Raw genomic sequence first — 20214 nt, 5'->3', positions numbered from 1 at the left:
GACAGTCTGGAACAGTCTGAAACAGTCTGAAACAGACTGAAATAGTGTGATTATCAACAAATCAACAAACCTCTTTCTATGTTATAGTCTGGTCAGAACCAAATTCCGTATTTGTGTTTCCTCAAACATTTCACCTGATCTCTGATATTAATGTGGGCAACATGCTTTAGATTATTTCCGCCAATAATATGGTTCCAACACATTTTCCATCAAATATTCTTAAAGGACTCCTTTGTATTGTTTCCAGTAGAAGACGGGACGTCCCACCTCCGGATAGGGAGCAGTTCTGGTTCTTGTCTTCATCCTGACTGCTTTGGTTCGGACCTGTTTGCGTTGGTCCTGAGAGGCCGTGAGACTGAGGCCGGCCTTACTTGCTCCGTCTTGGTCCTCTGACAGCTGCAGCTCCTTCCACTCAACGTCACTGCAGACACACACACACACACACACACACACACACACACACACACACACACACACACACACACACACACACACACACACACACACACACACACACACACACACACACACACACACACACACACACACACACACACACACACATCTGTGACCCAGTGAACTGGAGCTGTCACATTTAGACTTCCAGATGGAGCTGCAGACTCACGTGAGGACATAGTTGACGCTGACGATGCAGTGCGGTCTGGAGGAGCGGCTGTTGTGGACGATTGTTGCGTAACTCTGCACCCACACCCAGCCGCCGTGCTTGGACAGCATGCGGTAGTACTTGGTGGTGACCTGCCCCTTCACCAGCACTGCAGGAAGCACACACACACACACACACACACACACACACACACACACACACACACACACACACACACACACACACACACACAGCCATCAGCCCTCACTATGAATCACCTGTATGATTGGACTGACAGACCACAATGCAATGCAACTACAGTATTTCACTTCTTGTTTTGGACGTTGCAGACAGGATCTATGGCAACAGCAGTCCAGATCTGTCACTGGACTTCCACCTCCCACATGTATCCTCCCCCACCGACGTCTCCCTACAGGTTGAGAGGACTCACATGTGTGGTGAGCGTAGCGCAGATGGAAGATGTCGCAGGCGTGGACGTGGTGGTAGAGTGTCTTCTCGATTAGGTCCTGAGGCTCGTAGCCCGTCAGCTCGGCCACCCTGACTCCAGCACACACCAGACACATGCAGCATTATGTTCACTTTACACCACCGACGACTTTACAAAAGAGCTGCTTCATTTAATGCACATATTTCAAATTCCTCAAACCTATCTGTAATTGAATGATCTTTGAGATGACTGTTCTGGTTTTATATTTCACACTGGGATCATCATGACAGCCTGTTTTCACCTCCGCCTGCTCCGTCTCCTACCTCATGTCCAGGAAGATGAGCTTGAAGTCCAGACTGGCTCTGAACATGAACATGTTGCTGTGGAGCTTGATCTCAGTGATGCCGCTGGGGGGCAGAGAGTGTCCGACAGCCACCAGGCCCACCGTCTGATAGCAGGACTCGTACAGGGACATGTCCACCATGTACTGACGCACCTTCAGGTAGCCGCTGCAGTGGATCACCTGGAGACAGTAGCAGGACACGAGTGAGGTCATTCGGTCTCCAACCAATTTTCCCCACTCGGCGAAACACCCGCTGAGAAACCAACTCTGGTTATTGGAGACTCTATTTAACGTGAAGTTAGTGAAACCAGGGGACAGAGACAGATGTCTTCCAGGGGACAGAGTCAGATGTCTTCCAGGGACCAGAGTCAGATGTCTTCCCGGGGCCAGAGTCAGATGTCTTCCAGTGGCCAGAGTCAGATGTCTTCCAGGGTCCAGAGTCAGATGTCTTCCAGTGGCCAGAGTCGGATGTCTTTCAGGGTCCAGAGTCAGATGTCTTCCAGGGTCCAAAGTCAGATGTCTTCCAGTGGCCAGAGTCAGATGTCTTCCAGGGTCCAGAGTCAGATGTCTTCCAGTGGCCAGAGTCAGATGTCTTCCTGGGGACAGAGTCAGATGTCTTCTCGGGGACAGAGCGGGCGACATTGAATCAAACCTGAAACTGCTGACTAAGGCTAATCATAAATCCAGTCAGATTGTTATTAACATCGGCAGTAACAACACCCGGTTACACCAATCGGAGGTCACTAAAGTTAACGTGAAATCTGTGTGAAACTTTTCAAAAACAATGTGGGACTCTTGTTTTCTCTGGACTCCTTCCTAACCGGACCAGTGATGATATGTTTAGCCGTACGTCTTCACTTCACCGCTGGTTGTCGAGGTGATGTCCCGCTAACAACGTGGGCTTCATTAACAACTGGAATACTTTCTTGGGGAAATCTGGTCTGATCCGGAGAGACGGCATCCATCCTACTTTGGATGGTGCAGCTCTTCTTTCTGGAAACATGGCCGTGTCTCTTAACAGCCCTAAAACCTGACATCCAGGGTTGAGGCCAGGACGCAGAGCTGCAGTCTTACAGCTCCTCTGCAGCTTCTTTAGAGCTGTCACTCACCCAAAACCTTCAACATCCTGTAGAGGTTGTGTCTGTACCCAGACCACCGATATTTAAACAACTCAAGGAAAGATCTGTCAATACAAATGTAATAAAAATGGATCCTACCAAATTAATGGATCAAAAAAATCAGACAATTAAAAGTGAACTATGAAATATGAGATCTCTCTGGTCTAAATCTCTGTTAGTAAATGACTTGATAACTGATCATCAGATTGATTTACTGTCTCACAGAGACCTGGCTGCAACAGGAAGAATATGTTAGGATTAATGAAGCAACTCCTCCCAGTCAAATTAATTATCATATTCCTAGAGATTCAGGAGGAGGAGGAGGAGGAGGAGGAGGAGGAGGAGGAGGAGGAGGAGGAGGAGGACGAGAAGGAGGAGGAGGAGGAGGAGGAAGATAAGGAGGAGGAGGAGGAAGACAAGGAGGAGGAGGAGTGCCAGCAATCTTCCACTCAAGTTGATCAATTAATCCAAAGCCTAAACTTAGTTCTAAATCATTTGAGAGTCTGACTCTTAGTCTCTCACCCAAACTGGAAAGCAGAGAAACAGATTGTATTGTTGTTGTTTACCTCCCACCTGGTCCTTATTCAGAGTTTCTAACTGAATTCTGACTTTTGATCAGATTTAGTGCTGAGATCAGATAAAGTGATGATAGTGGGAGACTTTAACATTCATGTTGACGTGGACAACGACAGCCTCAGTTCTACTTTCAGATCATTATTAGATTCTATAGGCTTTTCTCAGAATGTAAATAAACCCCGTCACCGTGGTAACCACACCCTCCATCTGGTTCTGTCGTATGGGATGGAAACTTAAAGTTGAATAGTATTTCCTCCAAACCCTGTTTTGTCAGACCACTTCTTATTAACATCTGAAGTTACAATAATGGACGACACAGCATGTGGGAATAAATCCCACTACAGTAGATGTCTGTCAGATGATGCCGTGGCCAAGTTTAAGGAAGCAGTTACATGTTTATCCTCTTCGGTGCCGTGTGTTAAAGCAGTGGAAGACATCTACGTTGACCTTAGTCCCACACAAGTGGATCATCTGGTAGAAAACACTGCAGTATCTCTGCTACAACTCTAGATGATGTCGCCCCTCTGAAGAAGAGAGTCATGAACCAGAGGAAGTTGTCTCCATGGTACAACTCAGAACTACGCTCTGCTAGGCAGCGACTAGAAAGATGGAAAGGAAATGGAGTTCCACTAATTTAGAAGAATTTCACCTGCCTGGAAGGAGAGTCTAATATTATATAAGAAAGCTCTTCGTAAGGCCAGAACTTTATATAATTCATCATTAATAGAGGACAACAAGAACAACCCCAGGTTTCTTTTCAGCACTGTAGCAGGCTGACAAAGAGTCCCAGTTCTGTTGAGCCCTCTATTCCTTCAGCTCTCAGCAGTAATGACTTCATTAACTTCTTTACCAATAAAATTCTTACTATCAGGGAGCGAATCGGGCCGACCCTTCCTGCCACCATCACTGATGTGTTGCTAAGCAACAGCAGCCCTGAAAGCAACTGTAGGACCAGATGTAAACTTGGAACATTTCTCTCCTGTTGAGCTCTCTGAGTTAACTAGAATTATTTCTTCATCTATTCAATTCAATTCAATTCAATTTTATTTATATAGCGCCAAATCACAACACAGGTTATTTCATGGCACTTAACACATTAAAGTCTTTACAGCAAGACTTTACAATATTATTCAGAGAAACCCAACATACAACAATTCCCATATGAGCTAGGAAGGAAAACCTCCTCTTTAAGGGAGAAAAACCTCCAACAGAGGGAAGAAAAACTCCCTTTAACAGGAAGAAACCTCCAACAGAACCAGGATCAGAGGTGGGCGGAGCATCTGTTACCAGAACCAGGATCAGAGGTGGGCGGAGCATCTGTTACCAGAACCAGGATCAGAGGTGGGTGGAGCATCTGCCTCGACCGGTTGGGGTGAGAGGAGAGCGGAGAGAGAAAATGACAGCATAGAGATAGAAGAGAAGAACTGTTGGTGGAGATGACAAGTGCAGAGCAGAGACATGCAGCTCCATGACGGGACATCTGGAAAAGAAAGAAGAGAAACTACACGAGCGAAGGAACTGAATGGAGACAACAGATAATAATAAGAAACTATGGGAGAGAAAAAGATGGTGAGGTATGAGTCAGTTAAAGAGTAGGAGGAAAGAAAAGAAGCTCAGCATGTAACAAGGTCCTCCAGCAGCCTCGGCCTATAACAGCATAACTAAGGGTTGGTTCAGGTCTACCTGAGCCAGCCCTAACTATAGGCTTTATCAAGAAGGAACGTTTTAAGTATAAGATGGCGCCGCGCTAGCGGCAGCCTGTTGCAGCAGCTCCTCCCCGAGTGTGTTGTTATTAGTATTTTTTTAAGCCTTTCTCCTCTTCGGAGTTGTTGTTTTTTTCTTTCTCTCGTGTGTTAAGTTAACGGTCAGACAATGGACCGTAATTTTTCCATGTTTCTGGTTGGGGGCATTGTTATTGTTTACTCTCGTGATCAGCTGATCGCTCTGAGTAGACCTCTACTGCTGCGGCCCGGAGCGAGGCCTGAAATCCCCGTTGAACTTCGGAGAAGACGGCGGGGTTGCAGAGCTGGAACTAAGCTAAAGGCGGAAAGGAGGAAATATAAACCAGCGGTACCGGAGATCTTAAAGGGGAACGTGAGGTCGTTGGACAACAAGACGGACGAGCTCGGCGCGCTGGTAAAGACCCAGAGAGAGTACCGGGAGTGCAGCATCATGTGTTTCACCGAGACATGGCTGCACTCACATCTCCCGGACCACAGCGCGGCCGTACCGGCTTCAGGACTGTTCGAGGGGACAGAGACGTTGTTCGGAGCGGTAAGAAGAAAGGTGGAGGGATTGAAGTCTGTGAACGAGAGGTGGTGCAATCCCGACCACGTGTGTGAAGGAACGTTTCTGTAGCCCGGACATTGAACTGCTAGCTGTGGGGATGCGCCCGTATTATTTACCGAGGGAGTTCACGTCCGCCATTGTTATCGTTGTTTACATTCCTCCATCAGCTGACGTAGAGGCAGCAGTGGACACCATCTACTCCACTGTGTCCAAACTGCAGACTAAGCATCCCAGTGCATTTTTGTTAGTTACTGGAGACTTTAACCAGTCTGGATAAAGTACTGCCAACTTTGCACCAGTATGTTAACTGCCCCACAAGGAACAATAAAACTCTGGACTTACTGTATGCTAATGCCATGGATGCATACAGTGCTACTGCCCTTCCCCCCCTTGGTAGATCAGACCACAACCTGGTCCTGCTGACTCCAAAGTATGTTCCCCCGGTGCAGAGGCAGCCTGTAACCACCAGGACTGTGAGGAGGTGGACACAGGAGGCTAAAGAAGCCCTGCAGGACTGCTTTGAGTCCACGGACTGGGACGTGCTGTGTGGACCACATGGGGAGGACATCAACAGCAGGACGGACTGTATCACAGAATACATCAAATTCTGTGATCACACCACCGTACCATCCTGGACTGTACACTGCTTCCCCAACAACAAGCCGTGGATCACCAGTGACCTGAAAGTTCTTCTTAATAAGAAGAAAGCAGCCTTCAGGTCTGGCGACAGGGAGGAGCTCAGGAGAGTTCAGCGCTACCTGAAGGAGAAGCTCAGGGAGTGCAAGGACTCCTACAGGAGGAAGCTGGAGGCCAAACTCCAGCAGAACAACGTGAGGGAGGTGTGGACCGGTATGAAGGAGACTACTGGGTTCAAGGGGAGAGAGAGACAACCAGGGGGAACCTGGAGAGGAACAACCAGGGGGAACCTGGAGAGGAACAACCAGGGGGAACCTGGAGAGGAACAACCAGAGGGAACCTGGAGAGGAACAACTAGGGGGAACCTGGAGACGAACAACCAGGGGGAAACTGGAGAGGAACAACCAGGGGGAACCTGGAGAGGAACAATCAGGGGGAACCTGGAGAGGTCAAATGAACTAAACTGTTTCTTCAACAGGTTTAGTTCAACACACCTCACACCTCCCAAACACCTCTGCTGCCTCCCCCCTCCGCCCTCTGTGCCCCCTGGTGAACTGCATAGAGTCCTCAATCTCAAAGGGCTCTTCCTCCATCGACACCTTGACCCCCCTCCCCCTCTCTGTGATGACTGGCCAGGTTAGGAGACAGCTGGAGAGAATCCACCAGCGCAAGGCTGCAGGACTTGACGGCATCAGCCCCGGGGTCCTGAAGACCTGCGCCGTCCAGCTGGCTGAGGTCCTACAACACCTCTTCAACCTGAGCCTGAAGCAGGAGGAGGTCCCGGTGCTGTGGAAGACGTCCTGCCTGGTTCCTGTCCCCAAGAAGACGACTCCATCTGGCCTCAACGACTACTGACCGGTTGCCCTCACATCTCATGTGATGAAGGTGCTGGAGAGGCTGGTCTTGGCCCACCTCAGGCCGCTGGTGAAATCTTCTCTGGACCCTCTGCAATTTGCGTACCAGCCTCATGTGGGAGTGGACGATGCCATCATCTACCTGCTGCAACGAGCTCAGTCTCACCTGGATGGAACCGGTGAATCTGTGAGAATCACTTTCTTTGATTTCTCCAGTGCATTCAACACCATCCAACCACTGCTGCTGAGTGAGAAGCTGCGGGTGGTGGGGGTGGACACGTCCACCGTCTCCTGGATCACTGACTACCTGACAGGCAGACCACAGTTTGTCCGTCTGGACAGTGTGCTGTCTGATATGGTGGTCAGTGGTACTGGAGCTCCTCAGGGAACTGTTCTGTCTCCTTCCTGTTCACCTTCTACACAACTGACTTCCAGTACAACTCAGAGTCAAGACATCTGCAGAAGTTCTCTGATGACTCTGCAGTGGACGGTGTATAAGGGATGGACGGGAGGATGAGTACAGGGCAGTAGTGGAGGACTTTGTGGAGTGGGCTGGTAGAAATCACCTCCTCCTGAACGTGGCCAAGACCAGAGAGGTGGTGGTCGACTTCAGGAGGAAGACGACGGCTCCACAACCGCTGAGAGTTCTGGGAGAGGAGGTGGACATGGTTGAGGAGTACAAGTACCTGGGTGTGTCCATCGACAACAGACTGAACTGGAAGACCAACATCAATGCTGTCTACAAGAAGGTGATGAGTCGACTCTTTTTCTTGAGGAAACTTCGATCCTTCAATGTGTGCAGCGAGATGTTGGAGATGTTCGACCATCTGTTGTGGCCAGTGAACTGTACTTCGCTGTGGTCTGCTGGGGGAGCAGCATTGGAGCTGGTGACACCAACAGACTTAACAAACTGGTTAAGAAGGCCGGCTCCATCATCGGCTACAAACTGGACAGCCTGGAAAAGGTGGTGGAGAGGAGGACGCTGAACAAACTAATATCCATATTGGATAATCCTGTCCACCCTCTCCACCTGCTGCAGGGACAGAGGAGGACGTTCTCCAAAAGATTCCTCCAGCTCCGATGTCACAAGGACAGATACAGGAGATCATTCCTGATACAGGAGATCATTCCTGATACAGGAGATCATTCCAGATACAGGAGATCATTCCTGCCCAGTGCCATAAGACTGTACAATAACTCACCTCTGGCAAAATCCATCACAGTACAATAACACTGTTGACTGTCTTTCTTGGTTTGTTTGTATATAATATATATAGATATATACTGTACTGTATATATATATATGTTGACTGTGTTTCTTGGTTTGTTTGTATATAATGTATATAGATATATAATGTACTGTATATACTGTGCATTTTATATTTTATATGTTTTACTGCTATTTACTGCTATTTTATTGCTTTTCTATTATTCTATTCTATTATTTTATTCTATTATTTATATTATTATCTTATTGCTTCTGTATGCTGCTGTAGCGAAAACATTTCCCCTCGGGGATTAATAAAGTAAATACCTACCTCCCTACCTACCTAATCTTAAAGCTGGAGGGGGTTTCTGCCCCTCCAACACAAACTGGGAGCTGGTTCCACAGGGGAGGAGCCTGAAAACTGAAGCTCCGCCTCCCATTCTACTTCTGGAAACTCTGGGAACCACAAGTAGACCAGCGTACTGAGAGAGAAGTGCTCTGCTAGGATTATATGGTTCTATAAGATCTCTGAGATATGATGGAGCCTGGTCATGTAGAGCTTTGTAAGTCATCAAGAGAATTTTAAATTCTATTCTTGATTTAACAGGAAGCCAGTGAAGAGAAGATAAAACTGGAGAAATATGATCTCTCTTGTTAAATCCCATCAGTACTCTTGCTGCAGCATTTTGGATCAGCTGCAGGGTTTTAATGAGTAATTTGGACATCATAACAACAAGGAATTACAATAATCTAGTCTAGAAGTAACAAACACATGAATGAGTTTTTCTGCGTCACGCTGAGGAAGGATTTTCCTGATTTTATTAATATTACGTAGATGAAAGAAAGCAGTTCTGGAGATTTGCTTTATGTGGTGGCTAAAGGACAAATCCTCATCAAAGATGACTCCAAGGTTCCTCACAGTTTTGCTGGAGGCCAAGACAACGTCATCTAGAGTAACTAAGTGATTACAGAAAGAGTTTCTGAGGTGTTAAGGACCAAGTACAAGAACTTCAGTTTTGTCTGAATTTAGAAGCAGGACGTTTCTGGTCATCCAGGCCTTTATGTCTTTTAGACAGGTGCAGTGTGGACGTAGAGGACAGCTCAGGCTGTTTGTCAGTGAATAAATATTAAAACACCTTTAGGACCAAAGCAAAGTTTCCACATGCTGATTAAAATGAATGCTGGCCCCCGGAGTTAGCGACAGTGTGTTAGCCTGAACTGAGCAGGCTCAGTGGACCAGCTGTTTTCATTTTGGTGACAATCTGAGCTTCTCCTGAACACAGAACAGAGGGAGGACAGAAGACAGAGGACAGCAGGAGGACAGAGGATGTTCTGGTCCAAACTCAGTTAGGGTCCCACTCCTCTGTCTTTCTGTCCTTCCTTGATGTTCTGTCAACGATCCAATAAAGGCACAATGCCAGAATAATGTTCTTACGGGTGATGAGCTGGCTGGACATCCTGCCTGTGATTCATTACACGTCTAATCAAAGTTACACAGCTGCTGTATAAACATACATATGGATCATATCATGGAAGAAGTTGTTTTGTATCAGCGTTCAGTACATAAACTCAAAGCCATCCTGCACTGATATGTTGAGTTGTAACGTCCTGGTTGATGCTGGTACGTTCAGCTGCAGTTAATATTGAGCCGGTAAAGATGAATACTTTACAGTATCGTCTGTATCAACATAAATTCAACCAACAGCTGGAACCTCCTGCGATGTGTGTGCAGTGAATCCCTCAGTAGGAGGTCTGCTGAAGATATCACAGCACACAGTCAGACTTTCCAACTAAACCTGCTTCATCAACAAAAACGACTCCTCATCTGCAGTCAGCAGCTCTTCATCTTCTCCTCATCATCAAAACAGACCACATGACGTTTGACCGGAAAAACAGACAGACTGCTGATTCCACATTTCTGTGATGTGCAGCATGTGTATTATTTAGATGAGACCATTTCTCTATTAAACAGCAGCTCCAAAAAATTACTTATTTTCATCAGCTTCCAATTTTGATCAATTCCTGCAATTTTACTGCAAATAAATTACTTAAACAGAGAAAAGCTGTTGCAAAAACAAACATCAAAACAAACAAAACAAAAATCACAACATCAAAACAAACATGCAAACATCAACAAACAAACAAAGCTCACAACAAACAAACAGACAAACAAACAGATAGGGTGAAATTAAAGGGCTGATTCATTCATTTCAGTCTGAGTTCACCAACAACATGTTTATAATGACGGAGCAGCACATGCAGAGCAGCGACACGCTGACTGTTTACATCCATCCTGCAGCGCTGCTCCACTTTCTCCCATGAATATCTGAGTCTCTCACATGTTCCACTGGACCACACCACACACACACGAGTGGCTGTTAGTTAATGTCACAGCAGCTCTATTTAAATTACCTTTAAAACATTTTGCTCATTTTCCACATGCGGTTAGACGTCACAGGAAGCATCATCAGGCCTTCTCTAAGATCAATGAAGTTGGCCTGGATGGACCTCATGTACTGTAGGACTCTCGTCTGTGTGGGAACAATGTGATCTTACCTTATATCCTCCACACGTCAGTCCTGCATTTCTTTTAGCCAGAACACACTTCATCCTCAGGAAGAAGGAGCGCTCCAGTTCGTACTCTGTCCACAAACATAGGCAGGACGTGTTACATGATTTCCTGTGTTTCCACTAAACAGTTTCCACCAGCATTTCTTCATCCTCCAGTTAATTCAGATGTTTTAGCGACCAGTGTAAGTTAACATGTCACCCAGCAGAGGTGACCTGTGTGTGCAGTAAGACAGAGCAGGAGAGATCCAACAGTTACAAACACAGCCAGGATAAGTAGTTAGAAATATTGCACCTGTAACACGGTGGGTTATCTCACATACAGAAGCTAGATGATTAATTATGGAGGTGTCTCCAACTGGACAAATACTGTACGATCCAAACTAGTTTACATGCAACACTGTAAAAAACTGCTTCCTGTTTATTGATGAGGATGGAGGCTTTAATATCCCCCTGAAGATATGAAGTCCAACAATACTCTTCATGGTGAACTATAATGAATAATATATCATGAATATCTATGTCATCAGATTATGACATCACTATGTCAGACTTCACCATCTGATCCCAGAGACTCGTCATCTAAAGCTGGTGTTACATTTCACCTCCTCTCACATCCTGCAGACCACAGCAGAGTTAGCTGAGAAGAAATGTGATATACTAAATGTAAACAACAGGTACACATACACGTGAGACTCTGCTTTGTAAATATGATAGAAATCAGCGCTGTGTCTCTTTTATTTCTACAGATTTTTACATTAGAACTGGTCATATCAGACCATAAAATAAAAAGAAAAGATCAACTCTTAGCCTGGACCCCGACGGTCCTGAAGTACCTGGAGAGAAGTGGGGGTGGGGAGGCTGGCGAAGAGCCAGCACTGCTGTCATCTCATCGTGGTCTGAAGGGTGGATGTACTCAAATATACTGTTTCCTGTCAGCTCCACCTGCAGCACACAGTTACAGCATGAGAGCAGCACAACCAACACACAAACTGATCACATCACCAGACAGGACAGACAACGTGATTCTACTGCGACCTCCATGTTCCACGTGCAATGTTCCACGTGCCATGTGCCACGTGCCATGTGCCATGTGCCACGTTCCATGTGCCATGTGCCATGTTCCATGTGCCATAATCCATAATCCATGTGCCATGTGCCATGTTCCATGTTCCATGTGCCATAATCCATGTGCCATGTGCCATGTGCCATGTTCCATGTGCCACAATTCATAATCCATGTGCCATGTGCCATGTTTTGCACTGCCCCGGACCAGGTGGAGGAGCGTCTCACCTGCGACAGGCCGAGGTGGACTGATGCTGTTTCGGAGATGTACATGATTTTACCATCAGAGGCAACGACAAACACGAAGCCGTCCAGAGTCTGAGGGAGCAGAGACACATTCATTAATTTTATATTTTTATAACGTTATGAGCTCAGAAGGAGCCTCAAAGTTTTAAGCCCCACCTCTCACAACTTTATTCTAACAAAGCCATTCTTCATTCAAAGTTTAGTTTGGTACAGTTTTGTATTATTTATTTCTATTATGCCTCTTATTATCATGAAAAATAATCTGTGTCATATATGTCTTTAGTTACATATTTTAAAATGAATAAATGATATAGTCTCAGTGACTGTAACCTGCGTATTGAACGGTGTCTTTATGAATCTGACGGCCTCCTGGTGAACAAACAGCAGCTCAGTGTCACTTTCTCTTCACTTCCTGTTCATAAATGCACACTCAGCGCTGCTCGTGTTGTTTACTCTTCGCTCTGATGATGCATGTCGACGTAAAATATGTTTCTACGACCGAATCAACTTATTTCTTATATTTCCTCATTTATCTGTGAATAGCAGATTTATTGATGAATATTAAACTGAAAAATACTGAGGCAACATTTAGATGATCTGTTGAATATATGCCATATCGTAACATGTACATAATCAGATACATAATCATATACAGTATAATCCTAACAGTAAATTAAACATCATTTGTGAAAGGAAAAAGGCTACTTATGAAAACAATCTGTAGGAGATGATTCTAACATTGTTGACCTCAAACATCAGAAACATTTATTTGTTTAGATGCAGCCAGTCGCCTCCATCACCGTCAGGAATCTCAGTAGTTTGTATGTTAGCACACATTCTGTGTGAGATTTAATGAGAGTACAAACTAATGTAAAGTGTGCAGATATGATTTAACAGTGTGTCGCTGATGCAGCGGGTCAAAATGGACACACTTTCTATTTTTTTAACTCTTACGGACTTTTATTTTTGTTGTGGTTATCAGTCTGCTTGATAAGTAATAATATTCACTGTTAAAAATTAACATAAATTAACATTCACATGAATTCTACTGATTCTAAGTTTACAGACAGAGTGTTCATTGTATGAACCAGGTACCAGTAACTGTGTGTAAAATATCAGAGGATCTGATTTATGTACCAGATCCAACAGTCTGCATCCGGACTCGTTCATTATTGGACCAGAACTCTGCAGCTCGACTGGATGTTACGGTATTAAACGAGTTTCCACTGCAGAGTGAAAACTGAACACAACTTCTATCCTTGTCATGAGTTGTTCTCTGGATGCATTTAACAGAAAATTGGTAACAACATGAGCAGCACTTCATCGTGTGAATGTCTGAAATATCTGAAAATGTTGCAGCTTGTAATCACAGTTGAAAAATATTAAAGAACCTGGTAGTAAACCTTACTGTTATTATTGATGTTATTATATTATTTCCATTGATTACCTTTTAATATTAGACACACAACTATTGACGTGGTGTAAAATACAAATGTCAGATTGAATTTAATTAATTAATTAACATTTAAATGTAAAGCCAGATTAATTTCTTCTTCCTCCTCTCAAAACAAAGCACTTCATACATCAGCTCATTTATCACGAGGCATCACCTTAAAACATGATAAAACATGAAAGATGACAGAACGCTGACCTGTAGAAGGTGTGCACCCAGTTCTTTGGCCATGCCATCCAGAGGACTGAATCTGGACGTCTGTCCCCATCCGTCCCCTAGACCTGCAGAGACAGATGCAGGGAGACGCTCAGAGACAAACACTGACTCTCCATCGAAAACATGCAGAGATAAAACTTCAACTCGGAACATGAGGGTTGTAACCGTGCAGGCCATGTTTGAACATTGCTGGGATTTTTCACGAGGTTTTGTGGTGAAAAGTGAAACTCGACTACGTCCTGACTCCAACACTGCCGACCTTCACAGCGTCGAGGTTATGATGAGAACTCTCAAAATGTGGAGGCGACACAAACAGCACTCAAACATTTTACTGTTCTTTAAACTCCCAGAAACTCTCTGATTCAACCTGTGGAGAAACAGTTGTTAAAACTATTTCTCACTAAATATATCAGAGGAAACATGAATTCAAATATGTTTAGGCGATCGACACAAACACACCTTCATTCAAAGATGAAGGTTAAACTCACTCAAGAATAAATAAAAAATAATTTCAAAGATTGTTTTGTTGTCTTTATCCTGAGTAATCTACACTGGAAAATTGTGCTTTGAGCTTTCCTAAAATATTTTGTTTAATATCATGAGTAGGGGCATTTTTACACCTAAAATACTGTGCAAATTTTAAACACAAAGCCCGTGTAACACGGGTGTAGCGCATTGTAGCATGTTGTAGAGTGTTGTAACGTGTTGTAACGTGTTGTAACGTGGTGTAACGTGGTGTGACGTGTTGTGACGTGGTTTGACGTAGTGTGACGTGTTGTGACGTGTTGTCACGTGCTGTAAAGTGTTGTAACGTGTTGTAACGTGGTGTAACGTGTTGTAACGTGGTGTAACTTGGTGTAACCTGTTGTAACTTGGTGTCACATGGTGTAACTAGGTGTAACGTGTTGCAACGTGTTGTAACGTGTTGTAACGTGGTGTAACGTGTTGTAACGTGTTGTAACGTGTTGTAACGTGTTGTAACGTGTTGTAACGTGGTGTGACTTGGTGTAACCTGTTGTAACATGTTGTCACGTGGTGTAACTAGGTGTAACGTGTTGTAACGTAGTGTGACTTGGTGTAACGTGTTGTAACGTGTTGTAACTTGGTGTAACGTGTTGTGATGTGGTGTAACTTGGTGTAACGTGTTGTGATGTGGTGTAACTTGGTGTAACGTGTTGTAACGTGGTGTGACGTGGTGTTACGGGGTATAAATTGGTGTAATGTGTTGTAACATGTTGTAACATTGTGTAACGTGGTGTAACTTGGTGTAACGTGTTGTAACTTGGTGTAACGTGTTGTAACATGTTGTAACATGGTGTAACTTGGTGTAACGTGTTGTTACCTGTTGTAACGTGGTGTAATGTGTTGTAACGTGGTGTAACTTGGTGTAACGTGTTGTAACATGTTGTAACGTCGTGTAACGTGTTGTAAGGTTGTGTAACGTGTTGTAACGTGGTGTGACTTGGTGTAACGTGTTGTAACCTGTTGTAACATGGTGTAACATGTTGTAACGTGGTGTAACTTGATGTAACGTGTTGCAAAGTGTTGTAACGTGGTGTAACGTGGTGTAACGTGCTGCAACGTTTTGTAATGTGGTGTAACTTGGTGTAACGTGTTGTAACGTGGTGTGACGTGGTGTTACGTGGTGTAAATTGGTGTAACGTGTTGTAACGCTGTGTAACGTGTTGAAATGTTGTGTAACGTGGTGTAACGTGTTGTAACGTGTTGTAACCTGTTGTAACATGGCGTAACGTGTTGTAACATGGTGTAACTTGGTGTAACGTGCTGCAACGTGTTGTAATGTTGTGTAACTTGGTGTAACCTGTTGTAAAGTGGTGTGACGTGGTGTAAATTGGTGTTAATTGGTGTAACGTGTTGTAAGGTGGTGTAACGTTGTGTAACTTGGTGTAACTTGGTGTAACCTGTTGTAACAAGTTGTCACGTGGTGTAACTAGGTGTAAACTGTTGTAACGTGTTGTAACATGTTGTAACGTGTTGTAACATGTTGTAACGTTGTGTAACGTGTTGTAACGTTGTGTAACGTGTTGTAATGTTGTGTAACGTGTTGTAACATGTTGTAACTTGTTGTAACATGTTGTAACGTTGTGTAACGTGTTGTAACATGGTGTAACGTGTTGTAACGTGGTGTACCTTGGTGTAACGTCTTGCAACGTGTTGTAACGTGGTGTAACTTGGTGTAACGTGTTGTAACGTGTTGTAACGTTGTGTAACGTGTTGTAATGTTGTGTAACGTGTTGTAACTTGGGGTAACTTGGTGTAACGTGCTGCAACGTGTTGTAATGTGGTGTAACTTGGTGTAACGTGTTGTAACGTTGTGTAATGTGTTGTAACGTGGTGTAACTTGGTGTAACGTGTTGTAACATGTTGTAACGTGGTGTAACTTGGTGTAACGTGTTGTAACGTGGTGTAACTTGGTGTAACGTGTTGTAACATGTTGTAACGTGGTGTAACTTGGTGTAACGTGTTGTAACGTGTTGAAAGATGTTGCAAAGTGGTGTAATGTGTTGTAACGTGGTGTAACTTGGTGTAATGTGTTGTAACGTGGTGTAACTTGGTGTAACCTGTTGTAACATGGTGTAACGTTGTGTAACGTTGTGTAACTTGGTGTAACGTGTTGTAACGTCGTGTAACTTGGTGTAACCTGTTGTCACATGGTGTAACTAGGTGTAAGGTGTTGTAACGTGTTGTAACGTGGTGTAACGTGTTGTAACGTGTTGTAACGTGGTGTAACATGTTTTAAAGTGGTGTAACTTGGTGTAACATGTTGTAACGTGGTATAAATTGGTGTAACGTGTTGTAACATGTTGTGACATGGTGTAACTAGGTGTAACGTGTTGTAACGTGTTGTAACGTGGTGTAACTTGGTGTAACGTGTTGTAACGTGGTGTAACTTGGTGTAACGTGTTGTAACGTGGTGTAACTTGGTGTAACGTGTTGTAACGTGGTGTAACTTGGTGTAACGTGTTGTAACATGGTGTTACGTGTTGTAACATGGTGTAACGTGGTGTAGCTTGGTGTAACGTGTTATAACGTTGTGTAACGTGGTGTAACTTGGTGTAACGTGTTGTAACGTGGTGTAAGTTGGTGTAACCTGTTGTAACATGGTGTGACGTTTTGTAAATTGGTGTAACTTGGTGTAACGTGTTGTAACATGTTGTAACGTTGTGTAACATGTTGTAACGTGTTGTAACGTAGTGTGACTTGGTGTAACGTGTTGTAACATGGTGTAACGTGTTGTAACTTGGTGTAACGTTGTGTAACGTGTTGTAATGTGGTGTAACTTGGTGTAACCTGTTGTAACGTGGTATGACGTGGTGTAAATTGGTGTAACTTGGTGTAACGTGTTGTAACGTGGTGTGACGTGGTGTTACGGGGTGTAAATTGGTGTAATGTGTTGTAACATGTTGTAACATTGTGTAACGTGGTGTAACTTGGTGTAACGTGTTGTAACTTGGTGTAACTTGGTGTAACGTGTTGTAACATGTTGTAACATGGTGTAACTTGGTGTAGCGTGTTGTTACCTGTTGTAACGTGGTGTAATGTGTTGTAACGTGGTGTAACTTGGTGTAACGTGTTGTAACATGTTGTAACGTCGTGTAACGTGTTGTAACGTGGTGTGACTTGGTGTAACGTGTTGTAACCTGTTGTAACATGGTGTAACGTGGTGTAACTTGGTGTAACGTGTTGCAAAGTTTTGTAACGTGGTGTAACTTGGTGTAACGTGCTGCAACGTTTTGTAATGTGGTGTAACTTGGTGTAACGTGTTGTAATGTGGTGTGACGTGGTGTTACGTTGTGTAAATTGGTGTAACTTGGTGTAACGTTTTGTAATGTGGTGTAACTTGGTGTAACGTGTTGTAACGTGGTGTGACTTGGTGTAACGTGTTATAAACCTGTTGTAACATGGTGTAACGTGTTGTAACGTGGTGTACCTTGATGTAACGTGTTGCAAAGTGTTGTAACGTGGTGTAACTTGGTGTAACGTGTTGTAACGTGGTGTGACGTGGTGTTACGTGGTGTGACGTGGTGTTACGTGGTGTTACGTGCTGTAAATTGGTGTAACTTGGTGTAACGTGTTGTAACATGTTGTAACGTTGTGTAACGTGTTGTAATGTTGTGTAACGTGTTGTAACCTGTTGTAACGTGTTGTAACGTGTTGTACCTTGGTGTAACATGTTGCAAAGTGTTGTAACGTGGTGTAACTTGGTGTAACGTGCTGCAACGTTTTGTAATGTGGTGTAACTTGGTGTAACGTGTTGTAACGTGGTGTGACGTGGTGTTACGTGGTGTAAATTGGTGTAACGTGGTGTAACGTGTTGTAACGCTGTGTAACGTGTTGTGATGTTGTGTAACGTGGTGTAACGTGTTGTAACGTGTTGTAACGTGTTGTAACCTGTTGTAACGTGCTGCAACGTGTTGTAATGTTGTGTAACTTGGTGTAACCTGTTGTAAAGTGGTGTGACGTGGTGTAAATTGGTGTTAATTGGTGTAACGTGTTGTAAGGTGGTGTAATGTTGTGTAACTTGGTGTAACTTGGTGTAACCTGTTGTAACAAGTTGTCACGTATGTGTAACTAGGTGTAACGTGTTGTAACGTGGTGTATATTGGTGTAACGTGTTGTAACATGTTGTAAGGTTGTGTAACGTGTTGTAATGTTGTGTAACGTGTTGTAACATGGTGTAACGTGTTGTACCTTGGTGTAACGTGTTGCAACGTGTTGTAACGTGGTGTAACTTGGTGTAACGTGTTGTAACATGTTGTAACGTTGTGTAACGTGTTGTAATGTTGTGTAACGTGTTGCAACGTGTTGTAACGTGTTGTAACATGTAACGTTGTGTAACGTGTTGTAATGTTGTGTAACGTGTTGTAATGTTGTGTAACGTGTTGCAACTTGGGGTAACTTGGTGTAACGTGCTGCAACGTGTTGTAATGTGGTGTAACTTGGAGTAACCTGTTGTAACGTGGTATGACGTGGTGTAAATTGGTGTAACTTGGTGTAATATGTTGTAACGTGGTGTGACGTGGTGTGACGTGGTGTTACGTGGTGTAAATTGGTGTAATGTGTTGTAACATGTTGTAACATTGTGTAACGTGGTGTAACTTGGTGTAATGTGTTGTAACGTGGTGTAACTTGGTGTAACGTGTTGTAACCTGTTGTAACGTGGTGTAACGTGTTGTAACGTGGTGTAACTTGGTGTAACGTGTTGTAACGTGTTGTAACGTGGTGTAACTTGGTTTAACTTGGTGTAACGTGCTGCAACGTTTTGTAATGTGGTGTAACTTGGTGTAACGTGTTGTAACGTGGTGTGACGTGGTGTTACATGGTGTAACTTGGTGTAACGTGTTGTAACGTGGTGTGACGTGGTGTTACGTGGTGTAATGTGTAGTAACGTGTTGTAACGTGGTGTAACTTGGTGTAACGTGTTGTAACGTGGTGTAACTTGGTGTAATGTGTTGTAACATGTTGTAACGTGGTGTAACTTGGTGTAACGTGTTGTAACATGTTGTAACGTGGTGTAACTTGGTGTAGCGTGTTGTAACGTGTTGTAAGATGTTGCAACGTGGTGTAATGTGTTGTAACGTGGTGTAACTTGGTGTAATGTGTTGTAACGTGGTGTAACTTGGTGTAACCTGTTGTAACATGGTGTAACGTTGTGTAACGTGGTGTAACGTGTTGTAACGTGTTGTAACGTGGTGTAACATGTTTTAAAGTGGTGTAACTTGGTGTAACGTGTTGTAACGTGGTATAAATTGGTGTAACGTGTTGTAACATGTTGTGACATGGTGTAACTAGGTGTAACGTGTTGTAACGTGTTGTAACGTGGTGTAACGTGGTGTAACTTGGTGTAACGTGTTGTAACGTGTTGTAACGTGGTGTAACTTGGTGTAACGTGTTGTAACGTGGTGTAACTTGGTGTAACGTGTTGTAACATGGTGTAACGTGCTGTAACGTGGTGTAACTTGGTGTAACTCGGTGTAACGTGTTGCAACGTGTTGTAACATGGTGTAACGTGGTGTAGCTTGGTGTAACGTGTTGTAACGTGGTGTAAGTTGGTGCAACGTGTTGTAACATGTTGTAACGTGGTGTAACTAGGTGTAACATGTTGTAACGTGTTGTAAGATGTTGTAACGTGGTGTAACTTGGTGTAACGTGTTGTAACCTGTTGCAACGTGTTGTAACGTGTGTATATTGGTGTAACGTGTTGTAACGTGTTGTAACATGTTGTAACGTTGTGTAACGTGTTGTAATGTTGTGTAACGTGTTGTAACGTGGTGTACCTTGGTGTAACGTGGTGTACCTTGGTGTAACGTGTTGTAACGTGTTGTAACGTGTTGTAACGTGGTGTAACTTGGTGTAACGTGTTGTAACATGTTGTAACGTTGTGTAACGTGTTGTAATGTTGTGTAACGTGTTGTAACGTGTTGTAACTTGGTGTAACGTTCTGCAACATGTTGTAATGCGGTGTAACTTGGTGTAACGTGTTGTAACGTGGTGTGACGTGGTGTAAATTGGTGTAATGTGTTGTAACATGTTGTAACATTGTGTAACGTGGTGTAACGTGTTGTAACG

General features: G+C 44.0%; 1 protein-coding gene across 1 annotated transcript; it reads right to left on the bottom strand.

Annotated features, from left to right (window-relative positions):
* Positions 1 to 267: 267 nt before the first annotated feature.
* LOC138615047 (single-minded homolog 2-like) lies at positions 268 to 13688 on the bottom strand (the record flags this gene model as incomplete). The annotated part of the gene is made up of 8 exons (XM_069688681.1): positions 268 to 421; positions 626 to 773; positions 1056 to 1162; positions 1376 to 1575; positions 10632 to 10717; positions 11480 to 11588; positions 11937 to 12026; positions 13606 to 13688. Coding segments are annotated over 8 exons (977 nt in total), but the record flags the coding sequence as incomplete, so codon positions are not given.
* Positions 13689 to 20214: the final 6526 nt, after the last annotated feature.

This window comes from Brachyistius frenatus, unplaced genomic scaffold, assembly GCF_029030835.1.
Source record: "Brachyistius frenatus isolate BFR_SWC_R1_liver_20210118 unplaced genomic scaffold, ASM2903083v1 Contig_672, whole genome shotgun sequence".
NCBI lineage: Eukaryota > Metazoa > Chordata > Actinopteri > Embiotocidae > Brachyistius > Brachyistius frenatus.
The sequence above is the reverse complement of the archived record's forward strand: the minus strand, read 5'-3'. Positions and strand labels throughout refer to the sequence as shown.